This window comes from Rhinopithecus bieti, unplaced genomic scaffold, assembly GCF_001698545.2.
Source record: "Rhinopithecus bieti isolate Rb0 unplaced genomic scaffold, ASM169854v2 scaffold_29855, whole genome shotgun sequence".
NCBI lineage: Eukaryota > Metazoa > Chordata > Mammalia > Primates > Cercopithecidae > Rhinopithecus > Rhinopithecus bieti.
This window is the reverse complement of record NW_016813109.1, coordinates 874264-895273: the sequence shown is the minus strand read 5'-3', so window position 1 is coordinate 895273 and position 21010 is coordinate 874264. Positions and strand designations below refer to the sequence as shown.

The 21010-nt window shown below is 38.0% G+C and overlaps 1 protein-coding gene across 2 annotated transcripts in view; it reads right to left on the bottom strand.

Annotated features, from left to right (window-relative positions):
- ADAM32 (ADAM metallopeptidase domain 32) overlaps positions 1 to 21010 on the bottom strand; it is a 139426-nt gene that overhangs the window by 109965 nt on the left and 8451 nt on the right. For both annotated transcript variants that reach the window (XM_017847670.1, XM_017847671.1), the window contains exons 2-3: positions 17425 to 17504; positions 2072 to 2133 (exon numbers count right to left, since the gene is read on the bottom strand). In XM_017847670.1, the coding sequence (XP_017703159.1) occupies positions 2072 to 2133; positions 17425 to 17504 (142 nt within the window). The remainder of the gene's footprint in view (positions 1 to 2071; positions 2134 to 17424; positions 17505 to 21010) is intronic.

Below are 21010 nucleotides of genomic sequence, written 5' to 3'. Positions count from 1 at the left end.
ACTAGTTCAACCATTGTGGAAGACAGTGTGGTGATTCCTCAAGGATCTAGAACTAGAAATACCATTTGACCCAGCCATCCCATTACTGGGCATATACCCAAAGGATTATAAATCATGCTACTATAAAGACACATGCACACATATGTTTATTGTGGCACTATTCACCATAGCAAAGACTTGGAACCAACCGAAATGTCCATTAATGATAGAATGGATAAAGAAAATATGGCATATATACACCATGGAATACTATGCAGCCATAAAAAAGGATGAGTTTATGTCCTTTGCAGGGACATGGAGGAAGCTGGAAACCATCATTCTCAGCAAACTATCACAAGGACAGAAAACCAAACACCACACATTCTCACTGATAGGTCGGAGTTGAACAATGAGAACACAAGGACACAGGTCGGGGGACATCACACACCAGGGCCTGTTGGGGTCTAGGAGGCTGGGGGAGGGATAGCATTAGGAGAAATGCCTAATGTAAATGACGAGTTGATGGGTGCAACAAACTGACATGGCACATGTATACCTATGTAACAAACCTGCACATTGTGCACATGTACCCTAGAACTTAAAGTATAATAACAAAAAAAAAGAACTAAAAACACACACACAAAAAAAAAAAAAAACAAAGGAAACTCCCTATCTCTATGTAGCCATAGTTCTGCTTCTCATTATTTTTCATATAAACTATTTGCTGTAGCTTCCTAATAGTCATTAGGCTATCATAATCATTAAGCGGTTAATTTCTCAAAACGATATACACATGCCCTATCCCTCTCCCAAGCTCAGGTCCCTCCATTTCTCAACACTGCTTATAGTCTTACCAAGATGTTCAAATGCAATGTGAGCTCTCTAACTTTCCCTCATGCTCTTCCCAAAGATCTTTGGGTTATCGTCCACCATATTCCTTTTCTCTTCTGCCTAAAAGAGTAAGTTAACCTTTTCTTTGGCAGAATTACTTGGTATCTTACACACAATAAACCATTTGTTTACACCTTTTTTTATTTTTTCTTTTTTGAGACAGTGTCTTGTTCTGTCACCCAGGCTGGCATGCAGTGGCACCATCTCGGCTCACTGCAACCTCTGCCTCCCGTGTTCAAGCAATTCTCCTGCCTCAGCCTCCCGAGTAGCTGGGACTACAAGTGCATGCCACCACGCCTGGCTAATTTTTGTATTTTTTAGTAGAGACGGGGTTTCACCATGTTGGGCAGGCTGTTTTCAAACTCCTGATCTCAGGAGTTTGATCCACCTGCCTCAGCATCCCAAAGTGCTGGGATTACAGAGAGCCACCACGCGCAGCCTGTTTACGCTTTTCATCTCTCTTTTCTTACTTTAAGAAATTTTCCATCAACCAAAATATTTTGTTTTCTCTTTCTTCAAAATATTCATGTAAGCCTCTTTTTTCTCTGAGGGATGTTTTTGAAAAAGTCCATAATTGCTACCTCTAGTTTCTCATAATCCACCTCTTTCCAATGCCATATAGTCTAGTTTTACTAGTTTAGCTGAAGCTGTCCTCTTGAATGTCACAAATGACTTCCAAGCCAGCTTTTCCCAGTTGGGTTTACATCAGAGAATTAAACCCTATAGAAAATCATTTCAATTATTTAATAATTCTCTGAAGAGTGGCATATAGCTAGGACTATTTTCCATAAAGTATTCACCAGCTCTGCAATATTATAGGATCAGTATTAAATCCCTATCCCATATTCCTCATGGTCATCCCACTTCTCTGATAAACCCTAACTGATATAAATCAGCTACAGATTTATTTTTGTGACATCTGCCCTGATGATATAGGTCCTGCTGGTCCCGCCAACTTAATATTATAAATCAGTCTTCAGGAGATAAGTCCCTGTTTTTTGTTCTAACTCCCATTTACCAAAGACTACTTGAGACATTAAAACCAAACTTTAATTAAGCCATAGGAGAGCATCTGTTTACTTAAGACAATCAAAAAAATTAATAATAACTCCATGTATTTTTCTCATACTCCATTTTCTATTATGAGTAAACAGCTTCATAGAAACAAACTAAAATCCAAAACTAAAAAATAAAAATTTACCTTTGTTTAAGGTGCACAGTGTACGGTTTCTCATCTATTGGAATAATATAGGATATCTGTTCCTAGAGAATTGAAAACAACTGAGAGTGAAGACAAATTTAATACAAGAAGCAAAACAATAGTTTTATATCAATTAATCTCTTCCAACAATGCTTAAAACGTCTTCATTACATTTCTCAGACTACATGTGATTTAAAATCTGCAACAAAACATCAAAAAAATTAATATTTACTTATTTTATAATGGACTTTTACTATTTCCACACAAATAAACCCAGTCTAAGGATTGGCATAGGATTAAAAATCTACCTGTAACTAACCTGTAACCTCTTATGAATTAATAGGCCACGTGCTACGCTAAAATACCTATTTAGGTGGCATCATTGGGATAAGAGGATATTCCACATCAGTGAAGCTTACTCTGTCCGTCATAAAAATTATTTAACCATTTTCTTAAAAACTCTCCTAAGATGTATTGCCTTTTCCCTATATTTTAAACAGAAGATTATTGAACAAAATTTAATATTGTCTTTGATTTTATCTCTACTATTTTCAAGTTAGATATGAATGACAATAGGTTGGAATATCTGTAGGTCAGTGAACCTCAGTGATGAGATTTTATACAGCAAAAGGGAACATGTGAAAAGCAAGAGTTAGAGAAACAGAGGAAAAAATTAGTTAAAACATATAAAAATGAAAAGGACACAAATATCAAAACACAGAAAAAAGATAAGCATTCCAGGATCTCTGAAAATAAGAGCAACCAGGGTACCAAACAGATCACAGAAGAATGAGGCAGGTTGTTGCCAGGTCAGAAATGAAACCAGAGTCAACATCATTGGTGGTAAGTCAACTTGATATCATGTATCCCACGATACGATGTCATGAGGAGAGCACCTCATCTCTATGTTAATCTTCCCTAAAATTCACTGAACATGAGAAAATATCGACAAGTCCAAATCAAGGGGTGTTCTACAAAGTACCTGACCTCCTCAGAACTGTCAAGGTCATGAAATTCCAGGAAAGACTGAGAAACAGAGCAAAGGAGCCTGAGAGGGGGGCATGCTGGGTAGTATCGTGGATTGGATCCCGGAACAAAATGGACAGTAGAAGAAAAACTGGTTGAAATCCAGAAATCCAAATAAAGCAGTTTCCTTACTAGTAATGCATGAATATTAATTTCTTGTATTTAATAAATATAATGTATCCATGTAGTTATGCAAGAGCTAACATTACAGGAAACTGAGTGAACAGTATATATGGGAACTCTGTAGTCTTTCAGCAATTTTGCTGTATATCTAAAATTCTTCCAAAATTTCAAAGGTTAATTTTTAAAAAAGAAAAACCAGACATAAATTGAGAAAAGAAGCAAAACAGGCATATGGCAAATATAAAGCAGAAGCACCAAAGAGAAAATCCTAATCCTGAAACATCAGAGCATCCTGCTTTTAAAATTTGCATTGGTGACACTAGCTCCTTAGTGAGCCTGATCTGAATGTGATAACTGAACACAGATGCTTGAGCACCTTTATTTTTTTATTTTTATTATTTATTTATTTATTTATTTATTTATTTATTTATTTATTTGTGACAGAGTTTCACTCTTGTTGCTCAGGTTGGAGTGCAATGGTGCCATCTCAGCTCATAGCAAATTTTGCCTCCTGGGTTCAAGTGATTCTCCTGCCTCAGCCTCCCAAGGAGCTGGGATTACAGGCATGTGCCACAACGTCCAGTTGATTTTGTATTTTTAGAAGAGACGGTGTTCCTCCATGCTGGTCAGGCTGGTCTCAAACTACCAACCTTAGGTGATCCGCCCGCCTCAGCCTCCCAAAGTGCTGGGATTACAGGCGTGAGCCACCGTGCCGGCCCCCATCTTTATCTTCTTTTAAGGTAGATTTGATGTGCAAGCAGTTTCCCTGAGCAGTTCTTAGATGAATATTTTTCTCAAAACCAAAATTTAGTAACCATTATTAGTATCCCAGATAATACTTCTTTTAGCTATACTTTCACTATGGGTGTTATCATGAAATACCTTTGATTTGCAGGCTATATAGAGAAGTTTAGGTAGATCTTTAAAGAGTGTAGAGGAGTTGATTAATGGAGGCCATAATTTACTAAACAATTATGGTAAATTTGTGTTTGCCTCCTCAACAAAGAGGTACCAAAACAGTGAGCAGATAAGCACATGTCAAACAGAGAATCTAGGAGAGAAAACTAGAATTTCAGCAGGGAAGGGACAGGGAACCTCTGAGGCCTGGAAGGAAAGGGAAGCAAAGAAGCAGCTGGGCTGGCCAGGATCGGCTGAGAGCCAGGAGAAGTCCCCATTGTAGAGAAGAAGCCAGCGAAAGGTATTCCACGGTCCAGGGTCCCTCCACGAATGCCTGCAATACAAGCCACAGGGGAGCCCCTGAGCCTTCACGGGCCCTGCCTAGCTGCACTCCTGGTGACTGAATTGTTTCAGAGGGAATTCACACTGAGTCCCACTCACCCTTCGATACCCAAGCAGAGGCAGCACAGCCCTATGTTGAAAGACCCAGGAGATTGCATCCTGCCCTGGGACCCAGCAGACCCATTTCCACAGCCCTGGAGCCCTGCTGACATCCCCCCATGTCCACCCACAGGGCTGTAGCAGCGCAGTGCCAGCTGAACAAGTGGGGCACCTGGGTCCCCAGCACTCTAGCCCACACAGTGTACTACGCCCCAGAGAAGGGGTGATGTAGCACATTGGGAAGACTGCCCCCAGGACAAAGGGAGATGAAGCATGCACTCCCCGGAGCCTGAGAGCCACATGCCTGGGGCTGCCAACTCTGACAGCAACCCCACACGCTCCCAGCAGCAGGGCCACAGCATGGTTGCATGGGCCTTCAGTAAGCCTGAGGACCGGCCCGTTCAAACGCAGTCCTTGGGCCTGAGGGCAAGCTCAGGCCACCCCAACACCACTGGTGCCTACATGCACTATCCAGGGATCTGATATCTGGCCAGCCCCATCTGCTACCAGCACCAGTGCCCATGCATGCCTCCCAGGGGCCTGGAAAATGGCCCACCTAGCCTGCCACAACCCCGACCAGTGCCCACCCACATGCACCAGCCAGGAGCCTGGAAACTGGCTGACCTAGCCTACTGCCACCACTAATGGTGTTCACATGCACCACCAGACAGCCTGAGGACTGGCCCACTACTGCCACTGCCACTGCTGGAGTCACACACTGCCCAGGGCCCAAGGCCCCATCCACCTGACCTGCCACTGCCACCACTGTGGACTGGCTTGCCTGGTTCCCCCATGCCCAGTAAAGCCTCGCCACAGTCCCCAGTCACAAACATAGCCTAATCTACTGGGAAACTCACAGACATCACTGATGTTGATTATAGTTGAAGAAATCATGTAGATATTACATCTCTGCACATGACAACAATATCTGCTTCTGATGTGAGTCTCAAGAAGCTTCCAACCCTGGTGGAAGGCACAGGGGAGCAGATCACATGATGAGAGAGAAAGAAAGAGAGAGGGGGAGGTGCCAGGTCTCAACGAATAGATCAAGAATTCACTAATTACCATGAGGATGCCATTAAGCCATTTGTGAGGGACATCATGACCCAAACACCTCCAATAAGGCCCCACCTCCACCACTGGGGTCCAGTTTCAACATGGGGTTTGGGAGAACAAACATCCAAACAATGGCATGGTCAGAAAAAAAATATTTGAACAAATAATGGCCAAAACCATCCAAAATTTGAGGGAAAACATTAGTCTACACATCTAAAATCTCAGTCAACCTCAAGTAGAAAAAAAATACAAGAGGATACACACCAAGATACATCATTTAATATGTTGAAAGTCAAACATAAAGAGAAAATCTTGAAAATATCAAGAAAATAACTCATCATGTACAAGGAAGCTGCATTAATACAATTAGTGGCAGATTGTTCATTTGTAATAATGTAGGCCAGAAGGCAGTGAAGACATAAAAAGTGCTGAAAGAAAAAAAAAAATCTATCAACTAACAATTTTATATCCAGCAAAATCTGTTTTTTAAATGGTGAAATAAAGTCCTGTCTTACAAGAAATACTGAAGAAATTTATTTAGGCTAATAGGAAATAACACCAGATGGTAACTCAAAAAGTAGGTTAATGCGTGAGCTAACATAAAAGACTTTAATAGTTTTTCTAATTTCTCCTTTCAATGTCTTTAAAAGATACAGCACTGTGAAAAAGCAATAATTATGATGATATATATTTGGGTTTAAAAAATATGGATGTAATAATGTGACAAGAACAGTACAGAGAAGAAAGAATTCCATTATATTGGAGCAAAGTTTCTATATTTTATCAGAAATAAGTATTAATCTAAAGTAAATCATGATATTTAAGATATATTATAATACCTGGATCACCACAAAGAAAATAAGTAGTAAAAATAGCAAAATATTGAGTATAAATTCAACCATATAAATACCTATATTTGATGCAAATGATCTAGAAATCCAAACCAAAAAGCAGAGACAGATTGGTACAATGTATTAAAAACTAACCTCCAATTGGGCCAGGCGCAGTGACTCATGCCTGTAATCCCAGCACTTTGGGAGGCCGAGGCAGGCAGATCACCTGAGGTCGGGAGTTCAAGACCAGCCTGACCAACATGGAGAAACCCTGTCTCTACTAAAAATACAAAATTAGCCAGGCGTGATGGTGCACGCCTGTAATCCCAGCTACTCAGGAGGCTGAGACAGGAGAATCACTTGAACCCGGGAGGCGGAGGTTGCAGTGAGCCGAGATCGCGCCACTACACTCCAGCCTGGGCAAGAAGAGCAAAACTCCATCTCAAAAAATAAAAAGTAAAAAATAACCTCCAATTACATGCTGTCTGCAAGGGAAACACCTTACATTCAACACCCAAATAGGTTGAAAATAAAAGAATGGAAATAAATATATTGTAAATAGTAACCATAAAAAGAAGTTATACTAATATCAGACAATATAGGCTTAAAGACAAGAAATATTGTCAGAAAGAAAGAAGGACGTTTCACAAAAGTAAAATCATCACTGTATCCCAAAGACATAAAAATTATAAGTGCACACACTTTAAACACCAAGCCTCAAAATACATGAAAGAACGACTGACAGAATTGAAAGAAGAAATAGAAATTCAATAATCATATTTGGAAACTTAAGCACTCCACTCACAATAATGGAGAGAACAACTAGACAAAAAATCAACAAGCACAAAAAAAATCTTTGAATGAAACTACTGAGGGTCTCATTCTGTCACCCAGACTGGAGTGCTGTGGCACAATCTCAGCTCACTGCAGGCTCTACCTTCTGGACTCAAGTGATACTCCCACCTCAGCCTCCCAGCTAGCTGGGACTTCAGGCATGTGTCACCATGGCTGGATTTTTTTATTTTTTTTTTATTTTTTATTTTATTTTTTTGTAGAGATGAGATCTCACTATGTTGCCTAGGCTGGTCTCAAACTCCTGGCCTCAAGAGATCCTCCTGGCTGGGCGTGGTGGCTCATGCCTGTAATCCCAGCACTTTGGGAGGCTGAGGTGGGTGGATCATGAGGTCAGGAGATCGAGACCATCCTGGCTAACACGGTAAAAACCCCCTCTGTACTAAAAATACAAAAAATTAGGGCATGGTGGTGGGCGCCTGTAGTCCCAGCTACTTGGGAGGCTAAGACAGGAGAACGGTGTGAACCCAGGAGACAGAGCTTGCAGTGAGCCAAGATCATGCCCACTGCACTCCAGCCTGTGTGACAGAGCAAGACTCTGTTTCAACAACAACCAAAAAAAGATCTGCCTGCCTCAGATCCCAAAAGTGCCGGGATGATAGGCATGATAAATGAAACTATTAGCCAACACAAGCTACCTGACTAACCCAACAACTGCAGAATTCATATTCTTTTTAGTGCATAATTAATATTCTTCATGATTTACCATATTCTAGGCCACAAAAAAGTCTCAAAAAATAAAACTGAAGTCACAAAAGTACACTTTTTGCTTCAATTGAATTAAATTAGAATGAACAAGAGAAAAAATCTAGGAAATCCTCAAAAATTTGAAAATTTAAAAACATACTTCTAAATAACCCATGAATCAAAAAAATTGCAAAGGCAACCAGAAAATATTTTAATGAAAACAAAAACATCCCATAGTGTAATTTATGGAATCCAGATAAAGCAATGCTTGTAGAGAAAAGTGTGGCTTTAGGTATCTATGTAGAAAGAAAAGAAAAGAAGAGAAGAGGAAGGTATCAAATCAATAACAAATTTCCACCTTAAGACATTTAAACAATGATAACAAATTAACCAAAAGCAAGCAGAAATAGCAAAAAAAAAAAAAAAAAAAAAAAAAAAATTAAAACAAAAAAAAATAAAAAAAAAAAAATTAAAGCATAAATAAATGAAAACAGAAAAACAAAGAAAATCAATGAAACAAGATTATTCTTTGAAAAGATCAACAAAATGGACAAACCCTTAACTAGACTGACCAAGAAAAATAATATAAAAGACACAAATTACCAAAATAAGAAATAAAAAGGTACTTCTCTACTGTCCCTTAGAAATTTAAAGTATTATAAGAATATGTAGGCAGGCAGATCACTTGAGGTCAGGAGTTCAAGACCACCTGGGTCAACATGGTGAAACCCCATCTCTACTAAAAATACAAAAATTAGCGGAGCATGGTGGCAGGCACCTGTAATCCCAGCTACTTGGGAGGATGAGGCAGGAGAATCACTTGAACCTGGGAGGCAGAGGTTACAGTGAGCCAAGATTGTGCCACTGCACTACAACCTGGGTGACAGAGTGAGACTCCGACTTCAAACAAAAAAAAAAAAAGGAAATGTGATGTACAATTTTATGCCAACATATTGGATAACTTAGATAAAATGAATAAATTTCTAAAAAGAAACAAGTTACCAAAACTGAATAAAATCCAAATAGACCTATAACAAAGATTACACTAGTAATTACAAATCTTCCCAAAAAGAAAGGCCAAGGTGCAGATGAATTTAATGGTGAATGCTATCAAATGTTTAAAGAAATAATATGAATCCATTCACAATTCTTTCAAAATATAGAGAAGAAATATTTCTAAATGTATTCTATGAGGTTGGAATTATGCTGGCTATACAATTATACAATAATTAAATCTAGACATTACAAAAAACAAACTATAGACCAATAACTCTCTTGAATAAAGACACAAAACTCCCTAATGAAATATTAGCAGACAAATTCCAGTGATATATAAAAAGAATTATACACCATTTATCACAGAAATGCAAGAATGGTTTAACATCCAAAAATTAATTCATATAGTACACCACATCAATAAACTAAAGGAAGAAAACACATGATCATTACAATAAATGTAGAAAAGCATTTGACAAAACCTAATAAACATTCACAATAAAATTTGACAAATTTGGAATAGAAGGGAACCTCTTGAACATGATAAAGGCCTTTACAAAAAACTCACTAGTTAAAAACAAATTCAGTGTTAAAAGACTGAGTACTTTCTCCCAAGATAGAAACAAAGCAGAAATGTCCCCCCTTACCATTTCCATTCAATAAACTAAAGACATCTAGAAAGAAAAGAAATGAGGCATAAAACAGGATAATGCCATATTTACAGTGGCATGATCCTGTTTGTAGAAACTCCCAAAGAATGCACCAAAAAAAAGACCAAAAAAAAAAAAAAAAAAAACAGAAACAATGAACAAATTAGGTAAGGTGGAAAGACACATGATTAATAAATAAAAATCAATTTGTATGTGTATTTCCATATATTAGAAACAAACAATCTGCAAAATCAAATTAAAGGAGCATTTCAATTCACAATAGCAAGAAAAATAATAAAATACTTGATGATAAATTTACCAAAACAAGTGGAGGTCCTCCTGTACACTGAAAATTACCCAATGAAGAACCGAGTACCTCCAGGATGAAGAACTGAGCATTCCCAGTCAGGGGATATTGGAGGCCAATATTCAACATTCTTATAGAAAAGAATTTCCAACCTAGAATTTCATATCCAGCCAAACTAAGCTTCATAAGTGAAGGAGAAATAAGATCCTTTCCAGATAAGCAAATGCTGAGGGAAATCATCACTACCAGGCCTATCTTGTAATAATGCCTGAAGGAAGCACTAAATTTGGAAATGAAAAACTGTTACCAGCCACTACAAAAACATTGAAGTACACAGACCAGGGACACTATGAAGCAACTGCATAAACAAGTTTGCAAAATAATCAGCTAGCATCATGCTGACAAGATCAAATTCACACATAACAATACTAACATTAAATGTTAATGGGCTAAATGTCCCAATTAAAAGACACAGAATGGCAAGCTGGATAAAGAGCCAAGACCCATCAGTATGCTGTCTTTAAGAGACCTATCTCAAGTGCAAAGACACATAGGCTCAAAATGAAGGGATGGAGGAAAATTTACCAAGCAAACAGAAAACAGAAAAGAGCAGAGGTTACAAACCTAGTTTCCGACAAAACAGACTATAAACCAACAAAGATAAAAAATAACAAAGAAGGGCATTACATGAAGGTCAAGGGTTGAATTCGACAAGAAGAGTTAACTATCCTAAACACATATGCACCCAATACAGGTACAACCAGATTCATAAAGCAAGATCTTAGAGACCTATAAGGAGACTTAGACTCCCACAAAATAATAGTGGGAGACTTTAACACCACACTGTCAATATTAGACAGATCATCAAAACGGAAAATTAACAAAGATATATGGGACCTGAACTCAGCTCTTGACCAAGTGGACCTGATAGACATCTACAGAAATCTCAAGATTAAGAAATTCTGTCAAAACCACACAAGTATATGGACATTGAACAACCTGTTCCTGAATAACTGTTGTGAAAATAATCAAATTAAAGTGGAAACCAAGAAGTTATTTGAAACTAATGAGAACAAAGAGACAGCATACTGGAATCTCTGGGATGCAGCTAAAGCAATGTTAAGAGGGAAATTCATAGCACTAAATGCCCACATCAAAAAGCTAGAAAGATCTCAAGTTAACAACCTAACATCACAACAAAAAGAACTAGAGAACTAAGAGCAAACAAACGCCAAAGCTAGAAGAAGGCAAGAAATAACCAAGGTCAGAGCAGAACTGAAGGAGATAGAGATATGAAAAATCCTTCAAAAAATCAATAAATCCAGGAGCTGGTTTTTTTTGGGGGGGGGGGGGAGATACTATAGATAGACCAGTAGCTTGACTAATAAAGAAGAAAATAGAGAAGATTCAAATAAACACAATCAGAAATGATATGGGGGATATGGGGAATATCACCACTGACCCCACAGAAATACAAACAACCATCAGAGAATACTATAAACACCTCTACACAAATAAACTAGAAAATCTAGAAGAAATGGAAAAACTCCTGGACACATACACCCTCTCAAGACTGAACCAGGAAGAAACTGAATCCCTGAATAGACCAATAACAAGTTCTGAAATTGAGGCAGAAATAAATAGCCTACCAACCAAAAAAAAGCCCAGGACCAGATGGAATCACAGCTGAATTCTACCAGAGGTAGAAAGAAGAGCTGGTACCATTTCTACTGAAACTATTCTAAACAGTTGAAAAGAAAGGGACTCCTCCCTAACTTATTTTATGAAGCCAGTATCATCCTGATACCAAAATCTGGCAGAGATACAACAAAAAAAGAAAACTTCAGGCCAATATTCCTGATGAACATCAGTGCAAAAATCCTGAATAAAATACTGACAAACTGAATCCACTGCATATCCAAAAGCTTATTCACCAGGATCAAGTAGGCTTCATCCCCAGGATGCAAGGTTGGTTCAATACATGCAAATCAATAAATGTAATTCATCACATAAACAGAACTAAAGACAAAAACCACAGGATTATCTCAATAGATGCAGAAAAGGTCTTTGATAAAATTCAATATTGCTTCATATTAAAAACCCTCAGTAAACTAGGTATTGAAAGAACATACCTCAAAATAATAAGAACCATATATGACAAACCTACAGTCAGTATTATACTAAATGGTCAAAAGCTGGAAGCTTTTCCCTTGCAAACTGACACAGGACAAGGATGCACTCTCTCACTCCAATTCAATATAGTACTGGAAGCTCTGGCCAGGGCAATCAGGCAAGAAAAACAAATAAAGGATGTTCAAATAGGAAGAGAGGAAGTCAAATTATCTTTAAGATGACATGATCCTATATCTAGAAAACCCCATCCTTTCAGCCCAAAAGCTTCTTAAGCTAATAAGCAACTTCAGCAAAGTATCAGGATACAAAATCAATGTGCAAAAATCACTAGCATTCCTATACACCAACGAAAGGCAAGCAGAGAACCAAGTCATCACTTAACTCCCATTCACAATTGCTACAAAAAGAATAAAATACCTAGGAATACCGCTAACGAGGGATGTGAAGGACCTCTTCAAGGAGAACTACAAACCACTGCTCAAATAAATCAGAAAGGACACAAATGACTGGAAAAACATTCCATGCTCATGGATAGGAAGAATCAATATCATGAAATGGTCATACTAATTTATGGCCTACATAAAGTAATTTATAGATTCCATGTTATTTCCATTAAACTACCATTGACATTCTTCACAGAGTTAGAAAAAAAAACTATTTTAAGATTCATATGGAACCAAAAAAGAGCCCAAAGAGCCCAAAGAGCCAAGAACTGAACTCAGCTCTGGATCAAGAGCTGAGCAAGAAGAAAGAAGCTGGAGGCATCATGCTACCTGACCTCAAACTACTATAAGGCTACAGTAACCAAAACAGCATGTTACTGGTACAAGAATAGACACATTGACGAATGGAACAGAATAAAGAACTCAGAAATAAGACTGTACGCCTACAACCATCTGATCTTTGACAAACCTGACAAAAACAAGCAATGGGGAAAGGATTTCCTATATAATAAGTGGTGCTGAGAGAACTGGCAAGCCATATGCAAAAAATTTAACCTGGACCCCTTCCTTACACCTGATACAAAAGTTAATTCAAGATGGATTAAAGACTTAAATGTAAAACCCAAAATAATAAAAACTCTGTAAGAAAATCTAAGCAATACCACTCAGGAGAGAGGTATGAATAAAGATTTCATGATGAAAACACCAAAAGCAATTGCAACAAAAATTGACAAATGGGATCTAATTAAACTAAAAAGCTTCTGCAGGGCAAAAGAATCATCAGAATGAACAGACAACCCACGGAATGGGAGAAAACTTTTGCAATCTACTCACTGTGCACTAAAAATTACCAGATGAAGAATCAAGTACCCCCAGGATGAAGAACTCATTCTAGCACCAATTCCAAGTTCAAAATCCCATCTAAATATCACTTAAATCAGGTATGGTTGAGATTCAAGTTATGATTCGTCCTGAGGCAAAATTCCTCTCCAGTTGTGAGCCTGTGAAACCAGACAAGTTATGTGCTTCCAAAGTACAACAGTAGGACAGGCACAGAATAGCTATTCCCATGCCAACAAGGAGAAATCAGAAAAAAAGAAAGGGGTGACAATCCCAACAAAGTCCAAAACCTAGCAAGACAAATTCCATTAGATCTTAAGGTTCAAGAATACTCTTCTTTGACAGGATGCTCTACCCTGCTGGGCCCACTTGGACAGTAACTCTCCCATGGCCCAAAGGACTGGCCCCATCCCTTCAGCTCTGTAAAGCGGCCCTGACCCCACAGCTCTGGGTGACAGCCTTGTTCCTGGTGTAATAAACAGTGACATCCTAGCCTCCTGAAACCAAGGAGGTGGCCCCACTCTCTGAAACCAAAGAGAATGCAGCCTTGCCTCCCGGGCCTGTAGCAGGAGTGGCAGCCCTGATGATCTCTGAATTACTTTCAGGGTCATTCTTCTCTTTTTCTTTTTTTATTATACTTTAAGTTCTGGGGTTCATCTGCAGAACGTGCAGGTTTGTTACATAGGTATACATGTGCCATGGTGGTTTGCTGCACCCATCAACCCGTCATCTACATTAGGTATTTATCCTAATGCTCTCCCTCCCTTAGCCCCCCACCCGCTGACCGGCCCCAGTGTATGATACCCCCTCTCTGTGTCCATGTGTTCTCATTGTTCAACTCCCACTTATGAGTGAGAACATGCGGTGTTTGTGAAGGATGATGCATGTTTGAAGCCAGACAACTCTATTGTCCTATCCTGTAGAATCCCAGAATTTAACAGCCTTCCTTCATTCTATCCAATTTTCTCTGTTCCCTTTAGTTCCAGCTGGCAGTGTTTCTGCTGATGGAATCCCATCTCTGATCCTGGCTTCAGCTGATGTGGCAGATTAAATTATTGGGAATCTTTTTATTGCCTGATTGTCCAGCTACACCTTTGGTGTTCTTTCCAAAACATGATTTCTCATTTTAAAAAATACAAAGTAGGCTGAAAATTTCTCAAATCTTCATGTTCTTGCTCCTTTTTGCTTAATAATTCCTTCCATTTACCTCTCTCCTCTTGCATTCTGCATTTTACTATAAGCGGTGATGACAAAACAAGCCTCATCTTCAGCATTTTGCTTAGAAATCTCCCGGGCTAAATAACCAAGGCTGTCCCCCACAATTTCTACCTTCTACAAAAGACTAAAACACAATTCAGCCAAGTTCTTTGCCACTTTTTAACGAGGATCTCTTTCCTCCAGTCTCCAATAACATTTCTCATTTCCGTCTGTGACCTCACCAGAAACACTTTTTGTCATTGTTGTTGTTGAGACAGAGTCTTGCTCTGTCACCCAGGCTGAAGTGCAGTGGCTTAATCTCGGCTCACTGCAACCTCCACCTCCTGGATTCAAGCAATTCTCCTGCCTCAGCCTCCCGAGTAACTGGGACTACAGGTGCCTGCCACCACCTCAGGCTAATTTTTGTATTTTTAGTAGAGACGGGGTTTCACCATGTTAGCCAGGTTGGTTTTGAACTCCTGACCTCAGGTAATCAGCCTTCCAAAGTGCTGGGATTACAGGTGTGAGCCACCATGCCCAGCCCAGAAACACCTTTAATGTTCATATTTCTACCAATTCTATTCTGTTCATAATTATATATATATATATATTCTCCAAGACTATAAAAGCTTTCTCTATAAGTCTTTTCTTTCTGATCCTTCATTAGAATTACCTTTAGCATCCATATTTCTACCAGCCATTCCTTCAAGGCAATCTAGGCTTTTTCTTAGCATGTACTTCACCAGTCTTCTAGCCTCTACTCTTCACTCAGTTCCAAATTCACTTCAACATTTTTAGGTATTTGTTAAAGCAGCACCCCACTTCACAATGCCAAAATCTGATTACTCTGCTCAGGTTACCCAAACAAAATGCCACAGACGAGGCGGCTTAAACAACAAAAACGTATTTTCTCACAGTTATGGAGGCTGGAAGCCCAAGATAAAGGTGCCAACAGGGCTGATTTCTGGTGAGGCCTCTCCTCTTGGCTTCCAGACAGCTGCCTTCTTGTTGTATCCTTTCATGACCTTCACTTTGTATGCATGAACCCCTAGTATATTTCCTCTTCTTGTAAGTACACCAGTCCTATTAGATTAATTAAATCCCAGCCTTATGACCCCATATAACTTTAATTATGTCCATAAGGCCCTTGATCTCATGTAACCTTAATTACCTCCATAAGGCCCTATCTCCAAATATAGTCACATTAGGGGTTAGGGATTCAACATATGAACTTTGAGGGGCCACAGTTCAGTCCATAACAGAGTTCTTAGATGCAAAACCAAAAACAAGATCCATTAAAAAAAAATTTGACAAACTGAATGTCATCAAAATTGAAAATGTTTGTGTTTCAGAAAATACCACTGAGAAAAATGAAAAAGCAAGCCAGAAATTGGGAGAAAATAATTCCAAATGAGATATCTGATGGTGAACTTGTGTCCAGAATATATAATGAATTCATAGAACTCAAAAATAAATAAACAACTAAATTTTAAAATAGGAGAATAATTTGAGTAGACATTCCACAGAAAATACATATAAATGGCTATTAGGCTCCTTAAAAATACTCAACATAATTATTTATTAAAGAAATGCAAATAGAAGCCACAATTACATACCACTACACTCCCACTACAATAGCTTTAATCCAAAAGACAGAAGACGTCAAATGTTCACAAGTATGTGAAAAAACTGGAACACTCAAAAATTGCTGATGTGACATGTAAATTGGTACAGTCACTATGGAAAACAGTGTAGCAGTTTCTAAAAATGTTAAACACAAACTTACCATGTGCCCAGCAATTTCACTCCTAAGAATCTACCCAAGGGAAAATACATGTCCATACATGAATGCTCATAAAAGAATTATTCATAATACTCAATATCGGAAAACAATCCAAAATCCATCAACCGAAGAATGAGAATGGATAAGCAAAATGTGCTATATCCACATTTAAGAAATAAAAATTCATAACCTGATAAATGCTACAAAATGGATAATCCTAAGTGAAAAAAAGTCTAATACAAAAGCTTACATATTGCATGTTGCCATTTATATAAAATGCCCCTAAAGAGGCAAATACATAGAGACAGACAACAGATCAGCGGTTGCCAAGGGCTGGAGAAGAACTACAAATGTGCATAAGGGATCTTTTTAGGGTTGATAGCAACATTCTACAATTGGACTGTGGTAATGTTTGCACAATTCTATTTATGTACTGCTGTAATAATTGTTGAGCTGGATGCTTAAAATGGGTGAATTCTGTGGTGGTGTAAATTGCACCTCAACAAAACCGTTAAAAATAGAATGTTACCAAAAGATTGGTCACTTACAAGCAAATGTTGCTTAATCATATTTCTTTTTTTTTAAATTGCCTAAGACACCTAGCATATAGCTATGCACATGACAAGTCTAGAGAAATAGTTGCTAAATAAGTCAAAGAACAAAATAAAGTATTTCCCTTTCTAATAAAAATAGTAGAATAAAAGGTTTCTTGTCTGGGAATTGTTAGATGTAGAGGTGGAGGTTGAGAAAGAGGCTTTATTGAAAAGAAATTGTCTTAGACATTTTGGAGAAAATTATTCTCTTTGTGCTGATGTCCTAGATATCACTCAGATAAAACACTTAATTCTATATTCTCTTCTATACGTAAACTTAAAAAAAAATTTACCATAAGAAAATGACAAACGTTAAAAAAATACAGAACATTCTAATTTACCTATTTGCTTTTACCATCAAAGCTTTTAATTCCTATCAGTAGAAATACAAGAGATATTATATTCATATTAAAATGGGCTTGACATATTTCATAGCTATATAATAAAAATAAGAAATTTCATATAAACATTTAGGTTGTGAAAAAATATCTCTTACGTATTCTATTTCTGAACTGTCACTTGTATTTGTTTCGATTTTCTCTGGAATTACGATTTGTAGAAGTGAATTTTGAAAACCTAAAGAGATTTAAAAAAAAGTTAGTACCCTTGCCTTAAATTTGACTAAATATCTGTTCAATTTCTTTCATAAAGATTACTTCTTGTGCAGGTATGGGTGGCTCATCACTCTGTACTTCTATATAAAGCTCGAAAACACTTACTTTGAAAAACAGACAAGGTACTTAAGAAAGAACAAAAAAGGAGAAGGGAAGAGGTATTCAGCTGGCACGAAATGTGTGGTTCCTGAAGAAAACAGAAAATACACACCAAAAAAATCAAAGGCATACTTCAAAAAAATTTTCCTGAAATAAAAGATTCAAAACAATAGACTAGAAAGTATACTGTATTTCAGGAATAACTGATCATTACTTTAAACTGAAACATATATTCTACTGAAATTGTTGGGTTTCCAAGATAGAATTCCTTGAAAATATGATAGAAAGAAAAAAAGGAAAATCATGTTATGTATAAAGGGAGATAAGCAGGCTGGCTTGAGAATTTTTACAACAGTATTCAATGTTAAAAGACTAAAGAACAATATCTAAAAAAGAACTTTAAGAAAAGACAGTGAAGACCCTATAAATGTATACCCAGCAAAAAGGCCATTAAATATAAAGGCAAAAGAGAGATATTTACAAGCAAAACTGAAAAAGAAAAAAAAGTTCACATGAGTCTATCACAAAAGTCAGAGACATTTCTCCCAATAAAAATATCAGCAGAGTTGTGGTAAAATGCCTAACAGTGAGAACAAAATAATCATAACTATAGACTAAAGGCTAAAACAACTGTGAGAATCATAGTTATATAACAGATGCAAATGTTAAAAGCTCTGGTTACATAAACATAATATATACAACTTCAGTAACTGTAGCAGAAGAAAAGGAAGATCATATAAGCGTACTGATTTCCTTAAATCTGCTTAACAGGGCCAGGTGTGGTGGCTCACGCCTGTAATCCCAGCACTTTGGGAGGCTGAGGCAGGTGGATCAGGAGGTCAGGAGTTCCAGACCAGCCTGGCCAACATGGTGAAACCCCCGTCTCTACTAAAAATACAAAAATTGGCCAGGTGGCATGCACCTGTAGTCCCAGCTACTCGTGAGGCTGAGGCAGGAGAGTTACTTGAACCTGGAGGTGGAGGTTGCAGCGAGCCGAGATCACGCCACTGCACTCCAGCCTGGGTGCCAAAGTGATACTCTGTCTCAAAAAAAAGAAAAAAAAAATCTGCTTAACAGTGTGATCCAAAAAATGTGACTTAAACCTAAAAACAAGCAGAAGTAGAAATTGTTCAGTGACATAAAGGTACAGAAAAATTAAGATTAAAAGTAACCATAGTCGGCCAGACACAGTGGTTCACACCTGTAATCCCAGCACTTAGGGAGGTCAAGGCAGGTGGATCACCTAAGGCCAAGAGTTCAGCCTGGGCAACACAGTGAAACCCCATCTCTACTAAAAATACAAAAATTAGCTGAGTGTGGTGGCGCATGCTTGTAATCCCAGCTACTTGGAAGGCAGGAGAATCGCTTGAACCCAGCAGGCAGAGATTATCGTGAGCCAAGGTCATGCCACTGCACTCCAGACTGGGCAACACAGAAAGACTCTGTCTCAAAAAAAAAAAAAAAAGTAACCATAATCACTAAATGCCACAACTAACATCATACTGAATGGGGAAAAGTTGAAAGCCTTTCCTCTAAGAACTAGAACAAGACAAGGATGCCCACTCTCACCACTCCCATTCAACATAGAACTGGAAGTACTAGCCAGAGCAATCAGGCAAGAGAAAGAAATAAAAGGTATCCAAATAGGAAGAGAGGAAGTCAAACTATCTCTCTTCACAGATAACATGATTCTATACCTAGAAAACCCTACAGTTTCTGCCCAAAGTCTCCTAGATCGGATAAGCAACTTCAGTAAAGTTTCAGGATACAAAATCAATGTACAAAAATCACTAGCATTTCTATACATCAGCAACAGCCAAGCCGAGAGCCAAATCTAGAACACGATCCCATCCAAAATAGCCACAAAAAGAACGAAATACATAGGAACACAGCTAACCATGGAGGTGAAAGATCTCTACAAGGAGAACTACAAAACACTGCTCAAAGAAATCAGAGATGACACAAACAAATGAAAAAACATTCCATACTCATGGATAGGAAGAATCAATATTGTTAAAAGGCTCATATTGCTCAAAGCAATGTACATATTCAGGGCTATTCCTATCAAACCAACAATAGTTTTTCACAGAATTAGAAAAAACTATTCTAAAATTCATATGGAACCAAAAAAGAGCCCAAATAGCCAAAACAATCCTAAGCAAAAAGAAGAAAGCAAGAGGCCTCCCACTACCTGTCTTCAAACTATATACTACAAGGCTACAGTAACCAAAGCAGGATGGTACTGGTACAAAAACAAACACATAGACCAATGGAACAGGTTAGAAAACTCAGAAATAAAGCCACACACCTATAACCATCTAATCTTTGACAGTCAACAATAACAAGCAATGGGGAAAGGACTCTCTGTCCAATAAATGGTGCCAGGATAATGGGCTACTCATATGCAGAAGACTGAAACTGAACATTTTGCCATATTCAATAATCAATGCAAGATGGATTAAAGACCTAAATGTAAAACTTAAAACTATAAATACCTTAGAAGAAAACCCAGGACATGCCATTCTAGACATCTTTGACTTGGCAAAGGTTTCATGATGAGGACTCCAAAAGCAATTGCAACAAAAACAAAAGTTGAGAAGTGGGACTTCATTAAACTAAAGAACTTCTGCACAGCAAAAGAAATTACCAACCAAGTAAACAGGCAACCTGCAGAATGCAGAAAATATCCACAAACTATGCCAACAAAGGTCTAATATCTGGACTCTATAAAGAGCTTAAACAATTCAACAAGCAAAAAACAACCCCATTAAAAAATGGGCCAGTGACATGAACAGATGCTTCTCAAAATAAAACATACATGTGGCCAACAAGCATATGAAAAACTTATCATTTGAAAAATGAAAGTCAAAACAACAGTGACATATCATCTCACACCAATCAGAATGACTTATTAAAAAGTCAAAAAATAATAGATGTTGGCAAGGTTGCAGAGGGAAGAGAATGCTTATACACTGCTGGCGAGAATGTAAATTAGTTCATCCACTGTGAAAAGCAGTATGATTTCTCAAGGAACCTAAAACAGAACTCCCATTTGACCCAGCAGTCCCATTACAGAGTATATACCCAAGGGAATATAAATCGTTCTACCATAAAGACACATGCACACGTAAATTCATTGCAGCACTTTTCACAATAGCAAAGACATGGAATCAACCTAGATATCCATCAGTAGTGGACTGGAAAAAGAAAATGTTGTATATATACACCATGGAATACTATACAGCCATAAAAAATGAAATCATGTCCTTTGCAGCCACATGGGTGCAGCTGGAGGCTACTATCCCAAACAAATTAACACAGGAACAGAAAACCAAATACCACATATTCTCACTTTTGAGTGGAGGCTAA